This window comes from Canis lupus, chromosome 22 (genome assembly GCF_048164855.1).
Source record: "Canis lupus baileyi chromosome 22, mCanLup2.hap1, whole genome shotgun sequence".
In the NCBI taxonomy this organism is placed as follows: domain Eukaryota; kingdom Metazoa; phylum Chordata; class Mammalia; order Carnivora; family Canidae; genus Canis; species Canis lupus.
The window spans coordinates 25,268,260-25,296,079 of NC_132859.1; the positions used below are offsets into that span (position 1 = coordinate 25,268,260).

At 47.7% G+C, this 27,820-nt stretch overlaps 2 protein-coding genes across 6 annotated transcripts in view; one reads left to right on the forward strand and one right to left on the reverse strand.

Moving 5' to 3' along the window:
* CAPN7 (calpain 7) overlaps positions 1 to 3,381 on the forward strand; it is a 41,646-nt gene extending 38,265 nt beyond the window's left edge. For all 3 annotated transcript variants that reach the window (XR_012014944.1, XM_072792842.1, XM_072792841.1), the window contains 3 exons: positions 22 to 152; positions 2,075 to 2,167; positions 2,265 to 3,381. Coding sequence is in view for 2 of the 3 variants with exons in the window: in XM_072792842.1 (XP_072648943.1) it covers positions 22 to 152; positions 2,075 to 2,167; positions 2,265 to 2,409 (369 nt within the window). In the remaining variant the exon portion in view is untranslated. The remainder of the gene's footprint in view (positions 1 to 21; positions 153 to 2,074; positions 2,168 to 2,264) is intronic.
* Positions 3,382 to 4,289: 908 nt separating this feature from the next.
* SH3BP5 (SH3 domain binding protein 5) overlaps positions 4,290 to 27,820 on the reverse strand; it is a 76,870-nt gene continuing 53,339 nt past the window's right edge. For 2 of the 3 annotated variants that reach the window (XM_072792847.1, XM_072792846.1), the window contains exons 4-9: positions 18,301 to 18,465; positions 11,545 to 11,675; positions 10,148 to 10,190; positions 9,226 to 9,445; positions 6,239 to 6,499; positions 4,290 to 5,749 (exon numbers count right to left, since the gene is read on the reverse strand). In XM_072792847.1, coding sequence (XP_072648948.1) covers positions 5,541 to 5,749; positions 6,239 to 6,499; positions 9,226 to 9,445; positions 10,148 to 10,190; positions 11,545 to 11,675; positions 18,301 to 18,465 — 1,029 coding nt within the window. In that variant the 3' untranslated portion in view covers positions 4,290 to 5,540. Of the gene's footprint in view, positions 5,750 to 6,238; positions 6,500 to 9,225; positions 9,446 to 10,147; positions 10,191 to 11,544; positions 11,676 to 18,300; positions 18,466 to 18,609; positions 18,727 to 27,820 lie in introns of those variants that run through there. The other variant, XM_072792848.1, reaches the window with a different exon arrangement.

The window sequence follows — 27,820 nt, forward strand, 5'->3', positions numbered from 1 at the left end:
ACAAAAACTTTGTTTTATTAGATTAATGGAAAGTGGAGTGGCCAGAGTGCTGGAGGATGTGGAAATTTCCAAGAAACTCACAAAAATAACCCCATCTACCAATTCCATATAGAAAAGACTGGGCCATTACTGATTGAGCTAAGAGGACCAAGGTTTGTGATTAAGTAACTTTCTTAGTATCATTAAAAATGAGTTTAGTAGGATAGGGTTTTGAAATACACCTATGCACATACGGGCACTTGATTAATGAGAAACATGGCATTGCAGAGGAGTGGAGAAAGGGTAGTCTGATGAATGAATGTGCTTCAATAATTGAATATCCCATGCACCAAAAAGGCAAGTCTAAAAACCTCTTGTAGTTGGGTTACTAATAAAGAAAATATCTTAATGACTTCAGGATAAAGAAAAATTTAAGACACATTGATTGTAAATATGCAACGTTTGTTTAAAAAAAAAGTCAGCAATTTAAAAAATAAAAGCTCGACTAGGTGTGTCATAAGAGGAACAATCCAAAATGACTAATAAACTGTTGTAACAACCCAAGTGTTCATCAGTGGCATTGAGTCAGAGTCCTGCACAACAATTAAAATAAGTAACTACCCACAGCATGATGGATAAGTGTTAAAAACAATGCTGAGCAGAAGCCAATACACAACAGAACACCAACTGTACGAGTCCACTTATATGAAGTGATGAGCGGGCAAAATGAATCTATTATATAAAGATGCACACTTAAGTTGTCAGATCATATAAAAGCAAGAACGTAGGGGAGGGTGTTGGGGAGTAAGTGAAATAGGTGAAGGGGATTAAGAGGTACAAACTGCATAAAATAAGTCAGAAGGATGAAAAGTACAACAGAGAATATAGTCAATAATGTTGCGACGTATGGTTACTAGGTTACTACACTCACTGGGGGAGCATGAAGTAGAGAACTGCCAGATCACTGTTGTACACACCTGAAACTAATCGAACATTGTATGTCAATATACTTTTTTTTTTTAAGGACAAGAAAGTGTTAAATGTTAGCTGTGTGGGGACAGGAGCTGTAATCAGAAAGGCACATACGGGGACTTCTATGGTGCCGAGGGGTTGATCTAGGTAGTGATAACCCATGTGTTTACAAGTTATTTAGGCTGTATGTTGTATGTACATTGTGGTTCGTTTCTTAAAGAGGTTTAAACAATAAAATTAGTACTAACAAATAAAACTAGGCTTAATTTTGCCTCTTTACAAACTATTTCAAAAACTAATAATCCTTTAGATACAGTTAAGCTATTTTTCTAGTTTGATAGGTGAAATAAGGTATCTGGTTGTTCTTTTGTAGTCAATTTGTACATAGACTGAAGTAAAAGTATTTGATAATGTGTGTCTTTGGCTATTCACGTTTTTTTTTACCCATTTTTCTCTTGGAATTGTCATGGTTTTCTTAACTATAATATAGCATGAATAAGAATCTGTATCACATTTTTACAAGTATTTTTCCCAGATCATAATTTTTTTTTTTTTTCACAGAGAAAAATTTTCATTTTAAAGTAAGTTCAGGTTTATTTTGCTATGGGCATGAAATCATACCCCAATATCAAATTTTTACCGTATTTTTTTTTCTAGTTCTTTTTGTGGTATCTATATAGAATGGTATTTTTATAACAATTTAAGTTCTTTTTTCTTAATTTGTCACCTCATCACCATTTAAATAATTCTTCCTTTCCCTACTGATTTGGAATGTCATGTCTACTATAATATGCTAATTACTTCTAGATTCAGATTTTATTTCAGGGCTTTCTCCTTCCACTTTTTCTGCAAAGACAGTATTTTTTTCATTTAAATTTAGCAGTATTCTCTCAGAGCCCGTGGTAAAAATACAGTTTCTTCTAAAGTAAGTTTAATTAGATTAGTAAGCTAATCTTCTTAGCTTCAATTTAAAAATATAAATGATGTCTTGTAGAATTAAAGTAAAAATAGCATGTTTCAGAGGGGTTTCCTCCTCCTAAAACTTTAGAAAGCATATATATCTGCATTTTAGGTGTGTATTTGAGACTACTTAATAACAGTAATTGTTTCTTTTTATTGCTAGGCAATATAGTGTTGGATTTGAGGTTGTAACGGTGTCCATGGTGGGAGATCCCGGTCCCCATGGCTTTCAGAGGAAATCTAGTGGTGACTATAGGTAATGTTTTCATTTTAACTGTATCTAATTTATACTTTACTTTTTGTGGCATCATCTTCTGTAAACTTTGTTCTCATTTTTCCCCCTCTACATATAGGTGTGGGTTTTGCTACTTGGAATTAGAAAATATACCTGCTGGGATCTATAATATCATTCCTAGTACTTTTTTGCCTAAACAAGAAGGACCTTTTTTCTTGGACTTCAATAGTATTATCCCCATCAAGACAACACAACTTCAGTGATGCAGCTTTCGGCATTTACTGGATTTTTATACTTACCAACATCAGCTCTTCGAATAAGAACAGAAATTGTCAGGACACAAACAGAACAGAATGTTCTAAAAATGTTACAGTGGGATCTGGTGCTCGGGTCACTGTGTTTAGAATTATATATAGTCAAAATTACTCTAAATCACGCAGAAGTACTGTTTACATGGTTTTGTGTGTATAAGGAGTTGGTTTGCATTCAGGGGCCACATTGCATAAACTGTGGAGGATTAAAGGCTAGACTCAGCGCTCCGTGATGCTTTTGCTAAAAGAGAACGGAGACCAGATAAGGGACATGACGTACCCCTCACTGGGTGGAACAGTAGGCTGGTATAATATTCTGAAATATTTATATTTGTCTTTTGGCAGAGCATGTTGTAAGTTAAACCTGCTTGTGTTGTGACTCTACTGTACATCTTGGGCAGCTAATTACCAAATGAATCATGTCACCGTAACAGATTTTAATTGTGTTATGATTTTTGATGTTTGTTGCCCAGGTGTCATGAAAGAATAAAGCTTTAAGAAATGTTTTAAAACTTAGTCAACAATGAAGGTTGTTGAACTTAGGTACCTGTTTCCCATTAACTCATGTAAAGAGAACAGATATATTCATGATTGCAATTATTTTTTACCAGGCTGAATGAAGGTAGTAATCTGAGACACTGAAGATACTACAATTTAGTTTGTCTTTTAAAAATTGCTCTTATGGTAACACTGAAGATACAATTGAAAAATATGTTCATTGAGGTTGTATTTGGAGAAACTGCCAAGATACCACTGCCATGTATAAATTCCCAGTTTACATAGAAATCCATCAGAGTAACGCTCAGAATTTTAAACATCTGAAAATAAGGTGGAATTTTTCATCGTCTCTACTTTATAATTATCACAACTTATTTTGTATTTCTACTATCTTTAATTGAAATAAAATCTTTATACTTACGGAAACTGCATAGTTTAACCTAGAGATTATTAAAGGGCTTCATCTAGTATGTTCCATCTAAAAACTCATTATTTACATGACAGGCTTCAACAGGCCTGTTTTATATTCAGAATACTGATTCCACTTTGGTAAATACTTGGTTTCAATTTTAGGTGGATTAATTTTCTATGATCCTTTAGAGAAAGATTTAAACACACAATTAGAACCTTTAATGGAGACCTACATATGAACAATTTGATACTGAATTCTATTATACATCTGTACCACCCTACCTGGAGCTCTACTATAAGATCAGTTTTGGCTGGACCAAGATAGGAAAAAAAATGTCAACTAGATGCACATTAGAATCAGCTGGGGAAGCTTAAAAAGTTCAGTATGTGGGGATCCCTGGGTGGCTCAGCGGTTTAGCACCTGCCTTTGGCCCAGGGCACGATCCTAGAGTCCCGGGATCGAGTCCCATGTCGGGCTCCCGGCATGGAGCCTGCTTCTCCCTCCTCCTGTGTCTCTGCCTCTGTATCTATCATAAATAAATAAAATCTTAAAAAAAAAAAAAAGTTCAGTATGCAAGTGTACCCCAAATTAATTATACTGGGCTCTAGAGTTATAATAGCAGAGAGCAACAGTATTCTTTAAGCTTCCCCAGAGATTCCAGTGCAGCAGAGGTTGGGAAGCATTCCTACATAATCACCTTGTCTTCATTTTCCTAATGCTGTGTCTCCTTACTGCCCAGCTTTAGTAGCAGCAGCAGAATTCTAACTCAAACCTTGGTAACCGGGGCTTAAATTAGTAGGATGCAGGACCTTAAGTGGAAACTAAGACAGTTGACCACTGCATTCCATGTTCTTCCTTGTGGCAAGAAGGTTGCCTAGAATGGAAGATTGAGGGTTTATTTGAAGACACAGAAAGGTAAACATTTTCTTAGGCCATTTTTATTACACTCAAGGAATTAAGACAAGTACAAAATAACCTTGTAATTAGGATACTGTATCAGTCGTTAAAAAAGGAGAAGACACTACAGTATGGAGAGATTTACAAATGACTAAAATATACAAGTTGTATCAGAATTAACAGACAACTTGAAATGGGGTTGCTTTTCTTTTAGAAATGCTATTTTTTTAAACAAAAGGACAAATAAAATACAGTGCTCTAAATATATGTAACCATGAAAACATGAAAGAAAAGCAATCTTAACACATACTATTAGCATAACAGACTTCATTGCTTCTATTTAACAGCCTGTGCCAACACATGCCTACTCCCTTTCCTATCTTTAAAGAACAGTTCCCTCTAAGAAATACTAATGCAGCATTACCCTTAAATAATTTTTTAAAGTCACAACCTACAGAGAAATTGACACCTTGTCAAATCTAGATATAAACAATGGCAACCATTCTTTACATGCACTTCTCTTAAGAGTTAAGTCCCTTGGCTGGTAGGATAAGGTTTATGCTATAGACTCTTCTCCCCCACAGCCACAAATCACCACCCATGGTATGTCCCTGCTACCCTCCATCCCTCCCATCCCCACGTTGGCATTCACCTCCCCCGCCCCCCCAAAAAAAAAGTGCAGTTCATGGTAACCTTTATAGAAAATGGTTCTAATGGGTATCCCAGTCTATACGCTTTTTTTAAAAAGCCCCTTCTGAATACCAGAGGTGATGAAAATGAATCGTGTTCTTGGAATTTTTGTAAGCCTTCGCTGGGTCAAAAAGGGGTGTTCTGATTAAGTTTCATTCTTGTGTGCGTTCATTTAGATCCCCTGGGATATAAAGGAGAGAACATCTCCATTTTCCCAATCTGAGGATAAGAGAAGGGAAAGAAGCAAGCTGTCGACCCCGGTTTGGCTCAGCTTCCCAGCCCCTTTCCTGGCTCGGGTTCTTTCACAGGAACTAGTTATTGCTTCCATAACACTGTTACAGGTAATATTCCACAGAGGCTGTGACCCTGGTCACAGTCCACTGCAACAACGCCTCCACTCTGAAAAACCAGCCCAAGAGCTCTTCCCAGAAGGAAACTCTTCAGCCCTCAAGGTCACAACTTCATTAGTGCAGTTTACAGTAAACGCTTAAGATTTGGCATATATTAAATGATTATTGGCACAATGTTCTCCATACAGCTTCGTGTATAAATACTGCTATGCACTTGGGCCAGGGCTTCGGATGGATCAGCCAATCTGCACCATTTTTATGTCAGCAATAATCCCATCTCTTCCTTTTGAGCACTGGAGAGAGAGCTGCTTCATCCTGTTCTCCAAGGCCTGGCCCTCACGGGAGGTGTTGCTTTGGCTCTTGCCACTGCCACTGCTGTTGCTGAGACCTCGATTGTTGTTGGCTTTGTCGCTTGTTTTATTCTCTGCTCCTTCTGCCCGGTCTCCTAGAGAGATGTAAAGGAGATTAAGTACATACTGACAATTCCAAGAACCACCTGAGCCCAAGGCAACTCAGCCCTCCAGAATCTCCCAGGGTTGTCCAACTGCGCCTGTCACAGAGCATTCTCCATCACATGACTACACATTGCTTTTACTGGTCAAGGCATTTTATATATCCCTTATCTTTAGAGAGGATTGGTCAGACCCTAACAGCCAGGAAACAAACCTCTAGCACATGCTTGTCAAGAGGGCTGTTAGCGAAGACAGAACCCAAGCTGCACTTTGAGGAAGTGTTCGGAAGCAGAGCCAAGCAGAGCCCTCCCAAAACAGCAGCCAGCATCTCTGTGGTCAACACAATGCACATTCGCAGGGGTCCAGGGATGCAGCACGGGAGTGCCGAGACCTGGCAAAGGTCTAGAGCAGCACGGAAAGCTGGCTCCCGAGGCAGCGAGGCATCTGGCAAAGGCACTACTGCTGAGAGGGCGGTCACTCACCTCGTTCTACCTCACATTCGGGGGATGAGGCTCCACTGCATTCACTGCGAGGGCCCAATACCGGGAACATCATCCCAAACTCTGACAGAGACACAGGGCTGGGCAGATCCAAGCTGCCAGGCCTCACGACTGCAGGGAACTGGTCAGGCATCTCAGATGGGCTTGTTGGCCCTGAACTAAAGCTGGATACAGACTGGGTTTCCGAGTCATCTTCAGACACGAAGTTGCTGCAGTTATCATCTTCAAAGGCCTCGGAGGCCACTAGGAGGAGAGACAATACCAGTCGTAGGTTCTGACGGAGAACAACCTAGTTCCTGAAACCCCTCTAGATGTGTGCACTGCTGGCTGGCAGCTGGATGCGGCCTGGGGACCACAGAATCCTTGCCACCGTGGGCACCTAAGAAAAGGACCCTGACCCTCCCAAGCCTGCATGGCCAGACTGCCAACTTCAAAGGGAAGCAGTTGGACCCCATGGATATCCCGTGTCCTTAAAATAACCTCCTAACTTCTACCCTAGAAGTCAGTGTCAACTACTTCAATACACTACCTAAAGTTGGAGGATGAATCTGCCCCAGAACAGGGGCTTTTCTCCGCCCCAGGTCCCCAGGTAGATCCACATGTACAGAAAGAGAGTGGCCCTTTGTGATGCACACTAAACAAAGCCAGTCAGCCGTAACAGCTGCTTCCATGCAGCAGAAGCAGGAGCTACAAAAAGAAATGGTCCTGTGTGGAGTAACTGTTGGGATTCTGTGATCTTCCAGGCACCTTCTGATCACATAAAAGACAAAGTATATCACCATTTGCTGCAAAAGGACAAAATTCCTTTAAAATGCTCTAAACTTGGGCCTCATTTTGTGGATCAGAATAAGCAAGGTTCAGAGGACAGAGCATTCTTGTGGTTTGAAAGCCACATTCACCTTTCACTGTTTTCCCCTCAGCCTGCATACAATCCTGCTTTTTAGACCTTTCCTATTCTCTTTTTCCCTCCTCCCTATCTTTAAAAACAGCAGTGGTTGAGGGAGGTGGGGGAGATACAGCAGTAGCATCCCCTAAAGGACTACCATAAATGAAAATTACTGAAATGCTGAGCTCAGAAAACAGGCTCATATCTGAACTCAGATCCTGTTCTCCACTAATTGCTGTGTAGCCTTCCTCAGCCTCTCTGAGCTTCATGTTCTCCTCCATATGAGAAGATGGGTAGTAGAGTACCTCACACATTACTGATGATCAGATTTTCCTTTCCGTTGGACCTGGCTTAAACATTTGTTTACTGAATTTTAAAACTCCAGAAGGACCTCCTTGAGAGCACCAATAAGGATTATTCCACAGAAAACGGAAGGAAGTGTGCAAAGACAGTGCTGGAAGTTTTCTTAATCTAAAGGGAAAACAACTATTTTCTTTCACCATACGCAAAAATAAACTCAAAATGGATTAAAGACCTAAATGTGAGACCTGAAACCATAAAAATCCTAGAAAAGAACACAGGCAATAATGTCTCTGACATCAGTCGTAGCAGCATTTTTTGAGATAGGCCTCCTGAGGCAAGGAAAATGAAAGCAATAAACTATTGGGACTACGTCAAAGAGCTTCTGCACAGTGAAGGAAAACATATCCAATATTAAGGGAATTTATACAAGTCAACCCACACCCAAAAAAACCCAAATAATCCAGTTAAGAAATGGGTAGAAAACATGCACAGACATCATCTCTCCAAAGGCATCCAGATGGCCAACAGACACCTAAAGATCAACATCACTCATCATCAGGGAAAAGCAAATCAAAACCACAATGAGATATCACCTCACACCTGTCAGAATAGCTAAAATCAAAAACACAAGAAAACAGGTGTTGGTGAGGCTGTGGAGAAAAAGGAACCCTCCTGCACTGTAGTGGGAATGCAAACTGGCACAGCCTTTGTGGAAAACAGTCTGGAGTTTCCTCAAAAAGTTAAAAATACAACTATCCTATGATTCAGGAAGCGCAGTACTGGGTATTTACCCAGAAATATACAAAAACTAATTCAAAGGGATACATGCACCCCTATGTTTATAGCAGCATTATTTACAATAGCCAAGGTATCAGTAGCCCAAGTGTCTACACCAATGGATGGGGGGGTGGGTATAGAATATTACTCAGCCATCAAAAAGATTGAAATCTTGCCACTGGCAATGGCATGAATGGAGCAAAAGGGTATAATGCTAAGCGAGATCAGTCAAAGACAAATACCGTATGATTTCACTCAGATGTGGAATTTAAGAAATAAATGAAGAAAAAGAAAAAAAAACAAACAAACAGACTTAACTACAGAGAATTGATGGTTACCAGAGGGGAGGGGGCAGAGGGATGGAGGAAATAGGGGATGGGAATTCAAGAGTATACTTATCATGGTGAAAAAAGTAAAATGATAAAAGTGCGGGGCACACCAAATTTGTCTATCAGTTTCCCACGGGGTCGCCCTGGGGGAAAAAAGGTCTCCACGGTTCGATACCAGTGAGGGCCACCATTTTCAGACTTTCTGGGTGCCTACATTATTTCATTTAATTCTAACCTCCCTTCTACACAGTGGATACCAGGTACTCATACTCCGTATTTTACAGGTAAAGAAACAGAGTTGAGCCCTTGCCCACATCATGTACTACGGGGGAGCCAGGATTTGAATCCAGTCGAAGTGCACGGGGCCCTATTAGGCAACTCTCCCTTCCCGCAGTACTGCTCAGAGCCCTGAATGTTCTAACACATACTCTGAATGTCAGGGAGCGTGAAAGTGTAACATTTTCCAAACTCATCCACCACAGAAGCCTGACTCTGAGAACACTCAGTAGCACCTCGATGAATACGGTGTCCCGCAAAATGTGGGAAGCCATGAGAAAGAGCCAAGTCTCCGGCCTGCCAACTCTGAGGCGCTTCCATACTGGCGAGACAGCTCTGGAAGCAGACCACACAAGCTACGGCGTCATCTCGCCCTTGCGCAGGAGCCCCCAACTCACCGGAAACGGCATCTGGCTCAGGCTTGCTCCCTGACAGGTCCTCCACCGACGTGCTGCTGCCCTCGGCCCCCACGCCGCAGCCCCGGGGCCCCATGGCGCTGGAGCGCCGCCGCTCGTGGATCTCGTCGGAGATCATCTCCAGGTTCTTCAGGGCCGTCTTGTACTCGCCTTTCGCCAGGGCCAGTTTGGCCTGCAGGTCATCCACAGTCTTCTTCAGTTGCTGCTCAGGAGAAGAGGAGGCTCAGTAAGTGGAGGCAGCCACTCCCGGCCTGGAGAGGCTTTTGAATGACAGGTTCAAGCCCATTTTCTGCCCGTCACTCTACTCCAAACTTTCCCAAGATGTGACCGATGGCCTGATTTCTCTCATCTAGCTATCCACACACCAGATAAAACAGCAGTCCCCACCAGCCCCAACCCCCATCCAGGTGACAAACTCGAGCTAAGAACCAGAAACTACCACTGGCGGAATAAAGCCCCCAGAGAAACAGTAAGGGGTGTCTAACTCACACCGGTCCCACTTTCTGGCCATTTGGTCCCTCATACTGGGGTTCTCGAACTTGCATTAAAATCCCCTGGAGGCCTTTTTAAAACACAGATGGCTGGGCTCCACCTGCAGTCTGTGTCTGGGGTGGGGCTTAGGAACCTACACTTCCCGGGTGATGACGACACTGGTCCTAGGAGCCCCGAGGAGCCACTGCCCGGGGACAGTACAGAAAGTGGCTGGGCAGCAGATTCAGAACACTTCAGAGGCCACTGAAGACCCAACCAAGGCCATTTTGAGTCCTGAAAACTCAGTAAAGAATGTGTTTCTCTCTCCATTCACCTCTTCTACCAATATGCCAGTAGAAAGTCCACTACCACATAAAAGTGGAGCTTTGAGTGCAGAAAAGTCAACAGCAAAGCCAAAGAACGCCACACATACCTCAAGCTGCACGTAGTACTTTGCCTTGAGTTCAAAATAAGGCCTGTGGAAGACACAAAACTGTGAGGGTGAGAATACGACGACCCCGACAGACACCACTAGCTAGGGCTGGCAGGCCAACCGTCCAGGATTTCGTCAACTCTGACAAGGCCAGGAGATGAAGATGATACTCGTAGATGGACACAGGTGCCAGTCAGAACTGCTCAAAGGGCCCACCCATCTCAAGACCTGTGGGACCCACACATGTGAACACTCATCCTGGGGCCCTTAAACCTTGGTTCACTTTCCTCTGTAGGAGGCTCTTCAGGACCATCCAGGGCGTGCCCAGCAGCTAAGGAAGCCCAGATCCCCTTCTCCTAAGGAGGAGGCTGTCTCCTTCAGAGTAAAGAACAGACAAGGCTGGGGTTGCCTGGGTGGCTCAGTCAGTTAAGCCTCTGCCTTTGGCTCAGGTCATGATCCCAGGATCCTGGGATGGAGCCCCATGTCAGGCTCCCTGCTCGGTGGGGAGCCTGCTTCTCCCCTCCCTCCCACTCTGCCTACTTGTACACTCTCACTTGCTCTCGCTCTCTCACTTGCTGTCAAAAAAATAGTATCTTTAAAAAAAAGAATAGACGAGGCTGGAGAAGGGACTGCCTCAACACACACCTGTCACTGGAGAAGGGAGAAGCATTATTCCTCCCTCACCAAAAGGATGGAGGCTCAGAGGGGTCCTCTTGCTTTCTGTCCATGAGTGTCAGTCTGCAGACCCAGCCAGGTCATGGGCAAGAGAGAGGACAAAGGCCAACATTCTACTAGCCCCCAGGTTCTGGGTCAGTCAAAAGACCCTGGCTCTTTTTTGGAACTTTGGTGTCAAGCGTTAAGAGTAGACAGTACTTTATTCTTGAGCTGTTCACTCCCTGGGAAGCTCTTTGGCTTGGAGGCCCAGCAACTGTAAGTGAAGCAGGGGGCTTGTCCCCAACATCATTACTATATAAAAATATACAGCAGCAGTGAAAAAAAGCTTGCAAAAACCTCCATTAAAGCCAGTCTTGCACCATTTCATCGGATCCGGGTCCAGAGAGAATGTGTGCTGTGCACACAGCTCATCCCCATGATGCTGACAGGTAAACTCAAAGGAAACTCTCGCCCACGCCGCCCACCAGAGCCAGCAGCACAGAGTGTCCCAAAGCCCAGCCCCGGCCCCCAGCCAACGAGCCACGCAATGGCTTGCTTTTGAAATTCCTTTTTCTGTGTCTCCCAGGTCAGTCACGGCTGGTCACTTCCTGCCTCTGGGGGTTACTGAGAACATGGGGGGCTCTGATGAGGCGGGTCCCTGTGTGCGGCACACAAAAGGTGGAGAAGATGCACAAGAGAAGGACGCTCGCCCCCGGCCCCAGGGCCCCATGCGCCCGACTCACTTGGACTTGTTGATGGCTCTCTTGAGTTTCTTCTCCAGCTGCCGCATGCGGCCCATGGCTGCGTTGTACCGGGCCGCCGTCTCCTTGTGCACCAGCTCGCTCCTCGTCTTGGTCTGCTCCGCCTCCATGACCTTCAAACGACAGCAGACGTCAGCCTGGCCAGATAGTCCCTTGTTGGGGTATTTCTTCTTTTTTTTTTTTTTTAAAGAGGAAATCTGTGGACAAACTAAGATTCAACTAAATCCCAAACAGAAGAGGACCACTTTTCTCTGTTAACCTGTTTTGGAAAGTCTGGTCAGGCGAGGTGAAACAGCCAGACTGGCCGTGGCCTTGCCTGAGTAACAAAAGGAAAAGCAAAAATCAGAGAGAAATGAAGCATTCTCTGATTTAATCGATGTCCACCTCATGCTGCTCAGGCCTCCCGGCCCTAAATAGCCGCTGTGGGCTCCTCGGCCCTTGGCTTGGCGCGGGGGGTGTCAGGCACGCAAATAGGCCAACGGCACCACAGGGACATCCAAGAACAGGGAGACCTAGCACCACTGGGCACGACCGCGTCAGAATGGCAAGGTGATCGCCACGTCAGCTGGTTGGCCCTTTCCCGAATATCCTGCATCAGCCAGGGACACAAAAGAATCCGGGATCCAGAAGGGGCAACCTTCACATTTATGCAAATGAATATCAGGTCATCCAGATCAGATTCTGGGGGTCACAGGCATGCATGAGACCAGGGGACCAGTCAGCGTTCTGGCAGGAAATTCTAGTGGCGATGTCTCGTTGAACCTGTGGATAAAAATTCATTTTACAACAAACAATCGGGGGTTGTCGATGGCCAAAAACAAGGCCGCTGAAAGGTGCATCCCTTGATGCATGAAAATGATGGTCCTTTCGTCCATTACATAAAGAAAGCAGCAGAACAAAGCCTGTTGTATAAAACAGACAATACTACAGATGATTCTGACCCTAGAAATGAAGATGAAGTGCATCCCATGGAGATGGATTTCATGACTGATCGCCCCATAAATACTGACCCATTCCACAAGTTTACAAACTCATTTCAGCATTCCTGATTTTCAATACACGAGCTTCTCCTTTGAAATATAACATCTTACTAGTTTCCTCCTTAATTAGGGAGTTAAAGAACTATGTTCGTTTTATGTTTATCAGTTACACTTGTACCTTTTAAGAACATACATATCTTAGCAAAGGCTTCAATGCTTGAGATACTCTTAATTTAACAGAATTAAAACCATTCAGAGAAGAGAAGTACGAGGGAATTGATCTAGGCTGCCATGAGGCGACATGCTTGCTAAAATGACTTCTCGACCAAGCCCAGGGCTAAGAAACCCTTCCCCTCTGCTTCAGACACCAAAGATTTCACAGTTTTGAAATGAAGGGCACAAAAACCATCCCATACTTGGACACTTAGGGAAACAGCAGCAACTCTTCAGTCTTGTCCTGAAGCTTAAGCATTAAGGATTTGCCAACATGACCTTCACAAAAACCCGAAACCCCAAGTTTATGAGACAGATGAAGACTCATATTGGTGGAGAACGGCTGCGTTACCATTGGACATGATACCAGGCTCCTCTTTAAGGAGTGGTGCGAAAGCATTTTAAATAGAGCGATTCATAAAAGCTGTGATTCGTGGCTACGAACAGGAAGGGTCCCCACAAGAAGCAGGATCCACACCAGCTGCACACAGGCCCTCGTCTATCTCAGCCTCTGGTCTGCAAAAAGCAGCAAAGTCTGTCTGAAATTAAACACAGGAAGCTCTGACCACTTGGCAATATAGCCAGTGAAGACCGAGGGGGCAGCGTGCGTGTCACTGTCCCCTACTTCAGGCCACATTGGCTGTCTCCCAGCCCAATCTGCACCCCTACAAACACGCAACCCCCAGAGGGAGCCCCCTTCACCCCCAAATCCTCTTTCTGCCTCCAGGGAGAAAGCCACCAAGCATGCTGCCTTGGTTGCATGGTAATTGAGGACCCCCGCCCCCCCGCCCCCCGCCATCTGAAGCTCAGCATCGCCTAGGCAGGAGCAATGATGGGCAAAGGGAGGGCTGGGCGGCACAGTAAAGGGGCTCTGCTAGGAAGGCCAAGCCACATCAAGCGCCGGCAAGCCACAGAAGGAGCAACAAGGAAGTCCCTCAGGGCCTCAAGGCGGCCACAGGCTGGGTGGAGCCACCGGATGCACAAGGGCCACTCAGAGCAGGGGTGAACACTGCCATTGCCCTGGGCCTCCCGGGGGCCACTCCTACCCTCCTCCCAAGCCTGGGCTGATACTACCTGGTCCAGACTCCAATCTCTGCACAGAACTGCTGCCCCCATCTCAACGGGCTTTTCTTGTGAACCAGCATCACCGTGCACCCACAGGTGCACATACTACTTGAGCGCCTACAGTGTGCCCAGAGCAGCCTAACAGGTATAGATGTGCCCGCAGCAGCGGCTGCCACTCAAGACAGCACGGGATCTGGGCTGGCAGGAGGGCCGCAGCAGCTCAGAGGGGGCACTTGAGCGGGCTCTCCGGGTGGCAGCTGGGGTGAAGGATGTGAAGCGGGGGGGGGGAAGCACAGCTGGCTGAAAGCACAGGCCTTATTAGCACAGGCTGCAGTCCCTTCCTGCACCCACATCCCAACACCCCATCTGCCAGCCCCGACGTGATGAGCACGCAGGACTCGACAAAGGAAGACAGGCAGCAATCAGCTCCTCACCCCCTCCCCTGGAGCCGGGGGGCTCCCGAAGGACATACCACCGAACAGGATCAGACGTAGACTCCCTCAGGATGCCTGAGAACCTCCTCCCCACAGAGGGCCCTATCCTGGAGGGGGCCTGCTGGCCATGGTCACCTCTAGGTGTGTCTACCTCGCGGCCTGTCCCAAAGGCCTGGGAACCGACCACCCACCCGGGGCCCGATGCCGAGGTCTGAGGCTAGTCGACCCTAGTGGCCAGAACCAGCACCCGAGGGGTGGGTCGCTGCCCCTCCTCCTAGTCAGCAGGACAGAGAAGTGCGGGTCCGGGAGAGCCAGCCTGCCCCTCCGTAAGGCCCAGGGCAGGCGGGCAGCTGGGTCCCAGAGTCCTAGGGACCCCACTCACGGCAGCACGCAATCGAGCTCCAAGAGCTGGGCCTGAACAGGCGTCGGCTGGACACCTCCTGGTGGGGCTGCAAGACTTCTACCTGGCGTGGCTCCTCACAGCCTTGTGTTCTGGCTTTCTCGACGGCTGTGCAAAGCCCAGGGTATTCCCATTTACTCCACCACCCTTGACATCCCAGAGCAGAGGTCAGGGCCCTCCTCTCCCCTGGGGAGGCGGCTTCAGGGTCTCCTCAGAACCTCAGGCAGCTGGTTCAGACGCTTTTCAGATTCTGCTGCACCCCTGGTCGAGGGGGCCCACGGAAGTGGCTTCTCATCGCCGTGCAGGAGGCAGATGGCACACACGCAGCAGCGTCAGGGAAGCTGGCCTCGACAGCTCTGCGTGTGCCACTGGCAGGCCTGGCGTCCCTGCACCCAGGCAGTCTCCACACACGCAAACCACCTAGGACTCGAGGCGGGCTCAGTGTCCTCTCCTCTCCTCTCCAGAGGCCACCTGCTGCCCTTTCACCAACCGTTAATGTCTCCCCATTTCTAAGTCGCGGTTGCTTCTTCCTCTATCTGCTCTCTTTTGACAGGTCTCTGAAAAGCCAGTTCCTGTCCCCTCAGATGCCAGGTCTCCTTTCCCACTTGATGAAAAGCAGTCACTTTCCCATAAAGTCACTGCTTCAAAGCCAAAACGGCCGAAGCTGGAGGAGCCTCTGCTGCCCAAGCCCTCAAGTAGTGAGCAGCAGGGACCCCAGGCCCTGCATCCCCTGGAGGCCCTTCAAGTGCAGGCTCGACCACTCTGCCTCACCTACTATGGCTCCTAAGGCCCTTCTTGACCCCAGCACCAAGCAGACAACCATCCTTTTGTCCCTGTGGGTGGCATAACGTGTGGCCTAAGAGAGAATACTGGGACTCCCGGCATTGCTTACAGTTTCCTAGAATGCTGGCTTCAGCCTTGCCTTCAGGGTGTGGCTGCTCAACATCAGAATAAGAAGTCTGAAGGGAACAAAGCAGACAGACTGATGGCCTGGGCAAGAACAAGGGTACTTGCTGCGGTGCTCCTCCATGGTGCCCAGGGGGAGGGCACACGCAGCCCAAACCACCGCCACTTCCTCAAAACAGCCCGGACCTTCCTGAGCTCTGGACCTCTGACCAGACCATTAAGTGGTACTTTTTTTGGGAAAAAGAGGGTGAGATGAAACTAGCTCCCTTCTTCTGAAGAAGTGGGCTTCCTAGGGCATCCAGAAATCAGAGAAGGCAGGAGGCACAGTCTGTACCCCTCACTGTCCTCAGCAACCAGCATTCCACAGATCAAGTGTGCCAACCCCATGAGGTTTGGGGAGCGGGCAACATGAGCCTTGTCTGGGGAAATGCTAAATCCCGAGGGAGATCCACAGTCAACCTAAAAAGGAGGGTTTGCACCATCCATCAAGTTCAGCATGCCCCTTTCTAGGCTGTTTCTCAATAATGCAGGACGTGGTTGGAGAGGGCTGTCACCAGCTTTGTCTCCAGCTGGTGTCAGTTTCGAACTTTCCTTCTCCCTCAGCAGTTCAAACCTATGCAATGATGAAGGAACCTGGGGAAGAGAAGAGCAGCTCTAGGGTAGGAATCCCAGCCTGTGACCCAGAACACCTGCTAGTCTGCAGTGGTTATCCCCACAACCAAGAAGCCTCCAGTGGCTTCAGTGAGGACACACATCAGAAGACCATCCCCAGGCCCTGAGGAGCCTGTGTGACCTCAGGAGGCCTGGGGCCATCTTGTAAAGCCTCACAAGTTGTGCACCGCACAACCCCAAATAGCACTCTCAAAGACAACAGTATGAACAGCTGTGCAATGTGGAAGTCCCGGGGACGCCTCTTCTTGATCAACCACTCACCATCCACCCTAGAGCCCCAGGACTTCCAAAAGAAGTTAAAAAAAAAAAAAAAAAGCATAAATAAATAAATATATTTGTTCCTTTTTAAAGAACAGATTATTTGTTCCTTTCTAAAGAATGGATTAGGGGATCCCTGGGTGGCTCAGCAGTTTAGCGGCTACCTTTGGCTCAGGGCATGATCCTGGAGTCCTGGGATCAAGTCCCACATCAGGCTTCCCATGGAGCCTGCTTCTCCCTCTGCCTGCCTGTCTCTCTGTCTCTCATGAATAAATAAAATCTTTTTAAAAAAAAAACAACACAGATTAAATAGTTTCTGAAATGATTTAAGGCTGATTTAGATCTCCAATTGGGGTGGAGGGAGGACAAAAAGGAAAAGGAGACCTTTACCTAATTTCCTGGAAGAAGCTTTTTTGTTTTCTTTTTTTTTTTTCTTTTTTTGGTCCTTTCCACATCTGTCAGACTGTGGCTTGTAAATTTCCAACTTCTACTTTGGTTTCTCGCTGGCTGACCCAGAAAAGCTATTCCAGCCTGTTTGTCTCTCTGAGCATCACACGTCCACTAGGGGGCAGGAGGCCCAAAGCCACACAAAGCCAGGCCAGGTATCTTGGGCTTCAGGGGAAGGTGGTACAAAGGCCTGACTAGAAGTCATTTGTGTGTCAGGCTGTTTAGGGAAGCACAAGACCATCTTTAGTTACCAGATCCCCTATGACTTGAGCCACTGTGGCAGGTGACAGTGAAGAGAGAGAGGCTGCTGGCATTAACTGCTGACTTTTCTATTCTAGCCCCACAGGTGGCAAGACCAGGGGGGTTGCAGCCCCCTCTACGTCACACCTCTATCTAAGGCCGTGGTTGGAGCTGCTGGAGCCACGTGTCAGCTTTCCCACTCAGCCTGCAGCAAATCTGCCTGGAGAAGGGGGGGGGGGGGGGCAGGGGGGGGGAATCAAGACTATTCTGTGTGACTCCTAGAAAACCCAGTGGAGTTAGGTAGAGGTAATGATTCCAACTGAACCAAGTAGCTATCTTGATTCTGAGCAATGTGGTCAGAGAACAGGTCATGGGAGCTGGTAAAAAGCCAAACAATAATGGCATAAAACCTACAAGTCAAATCAGGGTAAAGATCATACACAGCCCACTTCCTGTTCCCATGCTGGCTGCTCAAAGCCCAGCCCAGCCCAACCCGAAGGTCAAGCCTGTGCCCACTGGATTCTGGTCTCATCTATCATGGCCCCCACCCTTCTGCCAGCAGCGCACACATCCCAAGTCCAGGCCCCACGTGATTTGGGGCCATTAATCACTCTTCTACCTGGAATTCTAAACTCAGCTATTCCCCTTGCAACTTAGTGGGAATGGGCCCTGGAAAATAACCTGGTCCCTCCAGGAAGCCCAATCCACAGTCAAGACCTTCAGGGATGATCTGAACCAGACAAACCTCCACTGACACAGGGAAGGAACAGCTAGGCCCGTTACTGGGGGACTGTCACTCGGAGTATGGCTGAGTACCAGGCCAGCAGAGACCCCCCCACGGAGAGACAACCTGTGACTTTCAGACAGCGTTTCTAGGCAACAAGCCTGGGAAGTCTGTTTCCTCTGCGTGGGGGAACCAGGGCACACAGAGCTCATCAGGACCAGGGGTAGTCCAGGTCACAAGGATGAGGAGAAGCGTGAAGGATGCTCCCACACCCCACCCACGAAAGGGAGGGAGGGCACCCGGTGCAGATGTCCACACACATGCAGGCACCTGCAGACACAGACGCATGCTTGAAAACCAGGACCACCCTGTACAGGCGCACACGGCTGTGACTCATACCCTCTGGGTGGCGTGATTCAGCATCTCTTGCCAGGCGGAGTCGAACTGTCGCTTGTCATCCTCCAGCAGCCGCTGCTCAGCCAGGGAGATGGTTTCCTTGGCGGCACGGAGCACCTCTGTGGCCCTCTGGAAGTCCTGTGTGGCTTTCTGAGCTTCCAGCTGAGCCTGTGCAAGAAAGAAGCCTCGTGAGGCCTCAGGAAATGGCAGGGGCTCCCTCTGGCCCAACCCGCCCTCCAAAAGATGAGCTTCCTAAGGGCTGGCACCTGCCCTGTCCACCTCTGCCCTTCCAAGCAGGAACAGCCCTGGTACCTGCAGGCTCTTGTAAATGCTGGATGAGGGAGTAGGTGCCAGGGAGGCGAGTAGAGAATTTTCAGTCCAGGACCCAAGAGACCAGATAAACATGCCAAGTCTCGGTCAGAGCTGAAAATGGCAAACCACAGGTGTGGCCATCCGTGCCCTTTCCCAGAGCAGCTCTCACTTGCTAGCGATGCCAAGGTGGATACCGGGGTCCCCGACACCATCCCCGCCCATATCCATGGCTCGATGCAATCATGTCAGGACCAGAAGGGCCCCCGGAGATCCCAGTCCAATGGCTTCACTCTACAAGTGGCTCTAAGAGACCCAGCCAGGCCACACAGCTGGTGAGAAGCCGAGCTGTGACCAGACTCCAGGCACTGCAAGTCCCGCTAAGCGCGGTCACTCTGCCAGACAGGCCTGCGACCCAATTCACACTCCCCAACAGCTAGGGAGAAGGACAGAACTGTCACAACACGGTCCCCACTTTCAAGGAACGTCAAGTAGGAGAATGCACATGAATCATAGCGGAGCATATGTTAGACCGCCACCAATCACATGTGGCTATCGAGCATTTGAAATGTCCTTAACCCACAGTGAGTGTGAAACACCCCAAATTTCTTTTTAAAGATTCTATTTATTTATTCATGAGAGACACAGAGAGAGAGGCAGACACACAGGCAGAGGGAGAAGCAGGCTCCAAGCAAGGAGCCCAATGCAGGACTCGATCCCAGGACTCCAGGATCACACCCTGGGCCAAACACAAATGCTTAACTGCGGAGCCACCCAGGCATCCCAAAAGCACCCCAAATTTTAAAGACAGTCCCAAAAAAAGAATTGTTAGTGATCTCACTTTTCATAATGATTACACGATGAAATGGCAGTATTTTGGATATAGTTGGTTAAATAGAATACCTTATTCAAATTAATTTCATCTGCATCTTTGACTTTTTTACTATAACTACCAGAAAATTTAAAATTACATAATTGGCTCACATGCTATTTCTTTTGGACAGTAAATTCATCTTCCCCAAGAGTGGCCCATGAGATTGCATCAGGAATCAGCAACAAAACCCTCTGGCCATGACTGAATTTCCCTGCAGAGTCCAAGCAAGCCACTGCCAAACACTGGCCCGCTGCAGCATCTGACCCACCCCTTGGTTAACCAGATCAGTTACATAAGCCCTGGGGACATCCATGGGGTAGCCCCTGGGACTCAGAGAGAGGAACAATGGGGGCCCCATCCATCCTCAGGGTGAGCCTCACGTGACTTAGAGGAAGTCTTGGAGAACCGCAAGACAAAGATGGTTAAGGGGAACAAAACAGACATGGAACGTACCAGCCCCCAAGGCAAGGGACAGCTCTGTGACCTCGAGGGTGCCACTTTCCACACTTCAGGGGACAGTGGACACATACGCTGCATACCACACCCAACCCAACCCTCCAGGATAACCATCTGGTCAGGGAACAGAAACAGGCCTGCAGTGAACATCCAGAATGTGTCCTAAGGAGCTGTGCACGAGCACGCCACAGGAGGGAGATACAGATGGTAGCAGGGGGTCCAGGAGAAATTACTTCCAGGGGAGGGAATCCAGGGCTACTCCTGCAAAGAGAATGATCCAGAACGGAAGACTGAAAGACAAGATAATCTGAAAAAAACGCAGTGTTGGCGTGGGGAGGTGTCCAGGAAGCAGCAGCCTCATGAACCACAGTATCTGAAGGAGACCTTGACAAAGACAGGTAGAGGACATGTATCTTGATGAGCACCGACTACTATATGGACTTGCTGACTTCTTATATTGTACACCTGAAACTAATGACAGTAAGGAATCAAATCAAATCAAATTAAAAATAAAAATACATATACTGCTATCAAATTTTAAAAGGAATCAAGAATGGTAGCCTGAATGAACACCAGGCTAATGCTTCAACCAGTGGCCCAGGGGCCTGCCAGCGGTGAACCACTGTGTGGCCCCAAGCCACACGCCATATGCCCACACGCCCACACCAAGCCCCTTATCTGCTATGTGGTGGGGACAAGGGGCCTGGCCCTACAGAACTGACCAGCCCACCGCATGGTAACAAGACAGCACAGCATGCTCTCTGCACGGGACATGCTGCTCCAGATCCTGAGCTTCCAGGCCAGTATGGGGATGTCCCATGAGAGGACTGCCCTGGTGGGGCCCTCATCTGCCTAGCTAGCTGCACTGTGGGGCAACTGTGGGGAAGCACGGGGACCTGTCACTTCAAAGCTGCCCTCAACCTCCCCCACAGACCACCTACAGGCTTCCAACCAACACCAGAAGACAAGAATTAATCCTACAGGATTCTAACATTTCCCAAGGTGGGATCTGTACTTGTGTCTTTTAGGAAATTTTAGTATTTCAATTCACCAACATTTAAGGGTAAAGTCTCTTCCCCCAGGTCTCCTCGCTTGAATTATGAAGTTTTCTTTCTTCAAACAAACAAAAGAAAGAGCTGAAATGCGGCTGCTGCCACAGACCCAGTACCACCTTCACCTACCATCTTGCGTCTGGATAGTTCTGAGGGAGCCAGATCTCTACAAAGAGGGGGAAGGAGGCCCATCTGAAGGGGCCTTGAGAAGAACATGCTCTCTGTCGAGTCCATGGAGTTTCTGAGTTTTCCACAAGGCTGGTGGTATCAGAAACGTGCCTGCCTTGTCATATCAAAGATCTAACGTGAGCCTTCAGTCTACCCTTAACCCATGGAAACCAGATGGTATCTCTCCATCATTTATCCTCCTACTCATTCATTTAAGTGTTAGGTGGCTCTTCAGCACCACTGTCCGTTCTCTTCATCTTTCCTGGTAAGAGAGCCCATGTGTCTCAGGGAGAGGCAATGTGCCAGCTAAAGACTACTTCCCAGCCATGAAGATAGCTACTAACTTCTTCCTAGCTAATGAGATGTAAATGGACACTGAGTGAGCCTTCCAAGAAGGCGGCTTTGTCTTCCATTTGTAATATGAACACAATGGCTGGTGCTTCAACAGCCATTTTGGATGGATCATGAGGCAATTCTCCCAACGAGTAAGTTAGGTCCCTGCGCTGGACTGCATACCTCCTGACTTTTTAAATGACAGAAAAAATAAAGGCTGATGTTTTCTGTTACACTCAAATCTAATGCTAAATGATAACACACCTCCCCTCTCTACAGCTGAGCTATTCTTCAAAACAGAAGTGACTACAGTAACTAGCACAGACTTGTTGAATCTCCTTCAACTTCTTTCTGGCTGCTCCCAGTCCATTTTACTGCTACTAAGCCCAAGGGACCAACCTTTTGGGGGGATTCCTAAAGAAGCCCAAAGCTCATGGCCTCTTTGTAAAGCATTTCATCCAACATTTTCTAAAACCACATTCACAAGGAAGGACCAGGCAGGTGCATACACAAGGGGAGGGAACAGTCTATCATCCCCTTGCTAGCAGGATATAGTACATTCAGCATTGCTAAGGAACCTCCTGGTGACTAATTTCTGGAAGGGAGGGATCCACCCCAAAATTAGGGGTTCCAAATCAGTCGAGAAAACAGACACATTCAGAACAAACTCCAATACAAGACAGATTGTGACAGTAACAGAGGTGTAAAGTGCCATGGGAACATAGGGAAGAGAGAATGATTTGTCAAAGGTTTCCCAGGGAAAACTCGTCAAAGGAGAAGGTGTCAGGCACCAGGCTAGGTCATGGTAATACAGGAGGCATCCATGAGTTTACACATATCTAACTGGGGACGGTTAACTCTGAGACTGCTTCCCAAGTGCCTTAGTGGGACACAGGACCTCAAAATCATTAGCTGACTTAACACTCCCAACAAGAGCTGGCTATCTGGTTCTCACTGGTGTATGAAAGATGACACCCGGAAATCTTCGGCACAACGATGCCAACATGTTTTACCTTCAACCCCCCAAAAAGGACCTAAACCCTAGTATTAATATATTACCCATCAGTGTACACAAATCAGGTGGTGGTTCTCCTAGCAGAGAAACCCAGTTAGCAAACTGAAGGGCTGAGGCTCTGCTTACAAGATCTTAACAAGGAAAATATTGGGGAAGCTGGGTTTTAGCTGGAAGATGCAACACAGGAAAACTTCAAACCTCTTCATGACTCATAGATACTAACAACTTTCATGGAAACAGCTCTCTGGAAAGAATTTTAAAGGACTATTCATGAATGAATTTGCTAAGTGGCCTTCATTAGATTCTAGTCTGGGGCCAGCAGTGACCGTGAAGGCTTCACATGTGTGGGTATTCCATGGTGTCATCAACAGGGGGGGCAGCAAGGGGCAGGGGGAGAGGTCTACCATTGTCAAGGCTGCCAGGAGAAGGGAGAAGCCACAGTCACGGCTGTCTACTAGACTTCCACCCCAGCCCATGTTTGAACTCAGGAGGAACAAGCTCTGGACATTTGTACTGGTTGCAACAAAGGGTTGGGGCAGAAGGAAGTTCACAGTCTATCCAGTTCAAGACCTTCAGCTTTCAAAAGATGGGCCAGAGACACTTGCTGAATGACACAAGACAACTTGCTGAATGTCATACAGCTATTCAGTGCCAGGAAACCAGAGCTCCTGCCCTAAACGTGGCTGTTCCTGCTCTAACCTCTCATATGAGGCTTCAGTCTACCCTTGACCCATGGAAACGGGATGGCATCTCTCCATCACTGACCGTCATTCTACCTCCAACCTGCATAACTTTGGCAAGGACATCAACATTGGACGATCGGAGAATCCACCTGTAACTCATGCATAGCAAGAAGAGCTGTTCAGTAGGCCAAAGAGGAGATGAGAATTCAGAGTGCCTCCCACCTGTGGCTCATGCGGGGGCCACTAACACACCAGCTGGTCAGCTAAGGAAACTGGAAAGGAGTCTTGTCATATGGATTCCCAAAGCCACGCTCCAGCTGGTGGTAGCTCCAAGTCACGGAGAGCGCCCCTACGATGAGACCAGTCTTGTATCTGAGTACTAGCAACCCCTTAAGTGTGGAGACAGAGGGTTATAAGCCAGCAATCATAGCAGTTACTGTTTGAGCATTTATCCAGGGTCAGGTAAGGTGTGGGAGGCGTTGAGTACAGTATCTCATTTCAATCTCAAAATTATGCTAGGAGTTCAGTCCAGTTATCATCCTTACTTTATAAAGAAGACCAAGACTCAGAAAGGTGTAATAAATTGCCCCAAATCACAAAATCACAGTTAATGAGGGTGAGGTCAAGGCTCAAACCCAGAGCCTTCGTTCCAGATTTTTATTAAATACCGCCTACTGAGGTTATAAACCATCCTCACAAAAAGGTTAAGGTCGGTCTTACTTCTGCACCCGAACCAAGGCCACGTTGGCCACTGGCACACACAGAGATCCAAGGAGGTAGGGGGTGTGCAGGGAGAAACCAGGTCGCCCACACGGAGAGCACGCTGCCCCCCAGAGTGCAGCATCCACAGTGAGGAGCCAGCGTGCGGCCAGCAGGGTCCAGAAGCTGATCCCCAATGCCCGTTGAGCCTAACTTCTCCGTTACCTGCTCCTGGGAACAACTGAGGTCCCACCGACAGAAGAGCAAGGAGGATGGACGAGACACAGGGAAGCAGCTGTCAAAATCACACCCCCAGTCCAGGGCCAGGTCCTCCTGGGAGTGGAAGCAATTACAGAGCAACCAGTCTTAAGAAACCGCTGGATGCTGGGGCAGGAAATGAAAGATGGGGGTACCCCACCTTCTTCTAAAGAGGGTGGGAGGGATGCCTGGGTGGCTCAGTGGCTGAGCGTCTGCCTTTGTCTCAGGTCATGATCCGGGGTCCTGGGATCGAGTCCCACATCGGGCTCCCTGCATGGAGCCTGCTTCTCCCTCTACCTGTGTCTCTGCCTCTCTGTGTCTCTCAGGAATAAATAAAATCTTTATAAAAAAAATAAATAAATAAAGTGGGTGGGAGACACCCGCCTGGGAGGGGCAGAGGCTGCCAGAGGTCAGGGCACCGCGGAGAGGGAGGTGCTTCTCCGGCTGGGTCCGTGCTCCCGCTGCGCTGGCCCCAAGCCCACAGGCGTCCTGGTTGGGTGGCTGCACCCAGCAATCACTGGCAGGGAACCCTCCGTCCTTGTTTTTTCTCTTCTCCTTTTTCAAACCTGATACAATTTTGTCGTTGCCTCTTTACAGTGAATGTTGTATGTGTGGCTGGGAAGGACGCATCCTCCAGCTAGAAGTTCATGAAGTCCCAGATTCCTCTCCAAGCCACCTGAGGAAACCAAAACCTTTGAACGGGGGATCAAAAACCCTGCTGGCCTCAGTGAAGGAGGGACGTCCGGGATGAACATCAAAGGGGACGGCAGAGAGGGGCATCCGTTCTCGGTGTGATTCAAGCTCCACTCTTCCGTGTGGATTCTGGGCAAGCCCCGTCAGCACCAGCTGCCAGACAGTCTGAGCCTTTCAATTCTGAAAAACTTCCTGTCCCTCCCCACCTGCTTCAAACCTGTGTCTGAGGTTAACTGAAGGCTGGCCCAGGGATGGAGGCGGCCGTTCAGCCCTCCAGGATGTTTTGGATATAAACATTTTCATCAGAATTACCCCAGAGTAGATACATTTTCATTTGGAAGCATTTTCTAGAGAAAATTCCATGAAGTTCATTCAGTTCCTTGATCACTTTTCATCTCCAGTGTTTCTAATTTTTTCATTTTTCTTCAAAGTTACTTTTATTAGAATCCGTTCTTTTCTACTGCAATAGATTTGATTCACTGAACAGTCTCATCTGTATCACATTTTATTAATTACAGCCTGTGCCATGGAGCTTTCCATTATTTCTATCAAACTCAATTTTCCTGGATCAATTTTGTACAGACCTAAAAACCTGCTGAGCATATGGGATAACTTTTACTCAGTCCCGACTGTTACCATGTACAGGTTAAGCCATCATCGGTTAACAAAATGCATAATACAGAATATAGTAAATGATATAGATTCTAATTCTAAATAAAAGGTCCGTGGTGTGTGTATCATGAAAATCATGATAAGACTGTGTACAGTTCTGAGATAGAACATAGGGCCTGCAGCTGTTTCAGAGGACAGGCCCCACAGCTCTTTAATGGACCCTGGTGTCAAAGGAGCTTCACGGGATTAGAGAAATCAAGGTCAGATCAGACTCTGTCCCGAGGTTAAAGATGAGCTGTTTAAAAATAAAAAATTAAAAAGCTATCATGTGCTTCAAACAACACAGCTAGAAGAGAGGAGTCGGAGATTTGGGGGAAGAGGGGCAGTAAGGTCGGCCATGGCTTAATCACCGGAGAAACTGGGCAAAGAATATATGGGGCTCTATTACACTCTTTGCTGTACTTTGTATTATCATTTGTATTTAGGTTCTTCTAGAACCGTACTCTCTAATACAGGACTACTCTCTAATACAGGACTCACTAGCCACATGTGGCTATGTATATTTAAATTAATTACAATGAAATAAATTAGAATGTCAGTTTCTCAGTCTCCCTAGCCACATTTCAAGGGCTCCACGGCCACATGTGGACGTTCCAGACAGTGAGGATAAAGAACGTTCCCAATGTCGCTGGAAAGTCCAACTAGACAGCACAGGCCTAGATACTGTGTAACCCTGAAATGAAGGGTGACCAAATATCTCAGCTATCATCCATATTCTTGAACTTGCTGTACTCATTAAAATAGAATCTGGGGCAGCCCTTGTGGCTCAGCGGTTTAGCGCCGCCTTCAGCCCAGGGCGTGATCCTGGAGACCCGGGATCGAGTCCCATGTCAGGCTCCCTGCATGGAGCCTGCTTCTCCCTCTGCCTATGGCTCTGCCTCTGTCTCTGTGTCTCTCATGAATAAATAAATAAAATCTTTTTAAAAAAATAAAAAATAAAACAATCTGCATTCCTGCTTTAGATGATTAACCATACAGTTAAAACCCCATAATAAAGGAACCTGGAGGATACACTGTGGCAAGACCTTGAATGTGGAGAAGGCCTAGCCCCTCAGTAGGGTGCTGTGGCCCTGTTTCTGGCAGGACCATCTCCCATTCTCTGTGGTCACCCAAGGCCTCACACTGACCAGGGGTACATGTAACTCAAGGGTTTGGGGAGCTTTGGGGAGGTTCATCCAGGATTGTGTCCACCTTGGCTTGTCTTCCATGCTGGGCATCTGCCTACAACTCAGCTCTGGACCCAAGCATATGCAACTGTATCAGACCCAAGCGCTTCCCATTCCACTCATGTGCCACTTGTCCCTCTGCTTTAGGTTGGCACCATTTATCACCCTACCAAACCTCCCCAGTTTGGCCAAAAGCTTCTGGCAGAAGGAAGGTATAGGCCTTGTAATTCCCCAGGGCACTGGGGGCTACTTAGTCCAAATCAGCATCTCAGAGCCTGTCAGCAAGAGCAGGTCTCTGATCCCTTCACATAGCCCTATCCCATTTCAACTACCCATGGCTTACATGGCCTCCAGCCGTGCACAGCACACCCTGGCAGGCCCCCAAACCAAATCCTTTCTGTTGCTGCAGGGACACCACAGGTGCCCAGCCTTTCCCACCCACCCCAGCTAGCAGGATGACACCCACTTCCTCATTGGGCTTCCTCTTGCTCTCATACACATGCTGGTTGGGAGCAGCATCTGCTGGCTACGAACTATCAGCTGGCAAGAGTTTGGGGCTGGGCTGGAGGCAGAGGCCTAAGGTAGGGGACACCAGCAACGCCTAGGGTCAAGGCCCACATGACCCAACGGCATCCCAGGAGCCCCCAAGACATCTGGATCCCTCATCCACAGCATCACATCACCAAGTATTTGGGCTCAAGGAGGTAGAAGCAATGTAAACCTATCATTTGCTCTTATGGAAGAAAATTCAGGAGCCTAACAAGTAAAAGGGCTTGCTCCAGGGCCCAAGTCACATACTTGAGCTCTTAAATTCTTCAAATGCATGCAAATTCTGAGTTCCTCTGCTGTGGAGGGTTTTTCCCCAGATTCAGCACTGCTGTACCTTCCTCTCCACAAGCCCATTCAAACTGATCTCCCTCTCTGCCTTGGCGCCCCACACAGTCATTCCCAGGACACATCCAGCAACAAGATTGCCCAGTCTGAAGGCCAGAGGGACACACACACCAACCAGAAGAAGTCATCCCATCCTTCCCAGGGAAACACAAGGTGGACCCAGGCCACGACAGGCCATGACCCAGGGCCTGATCATCGCCCTGCAAGTTGAGGGGGTGGAGAGTGCTGCTTTATGCTGCAGGGCGGTGGGG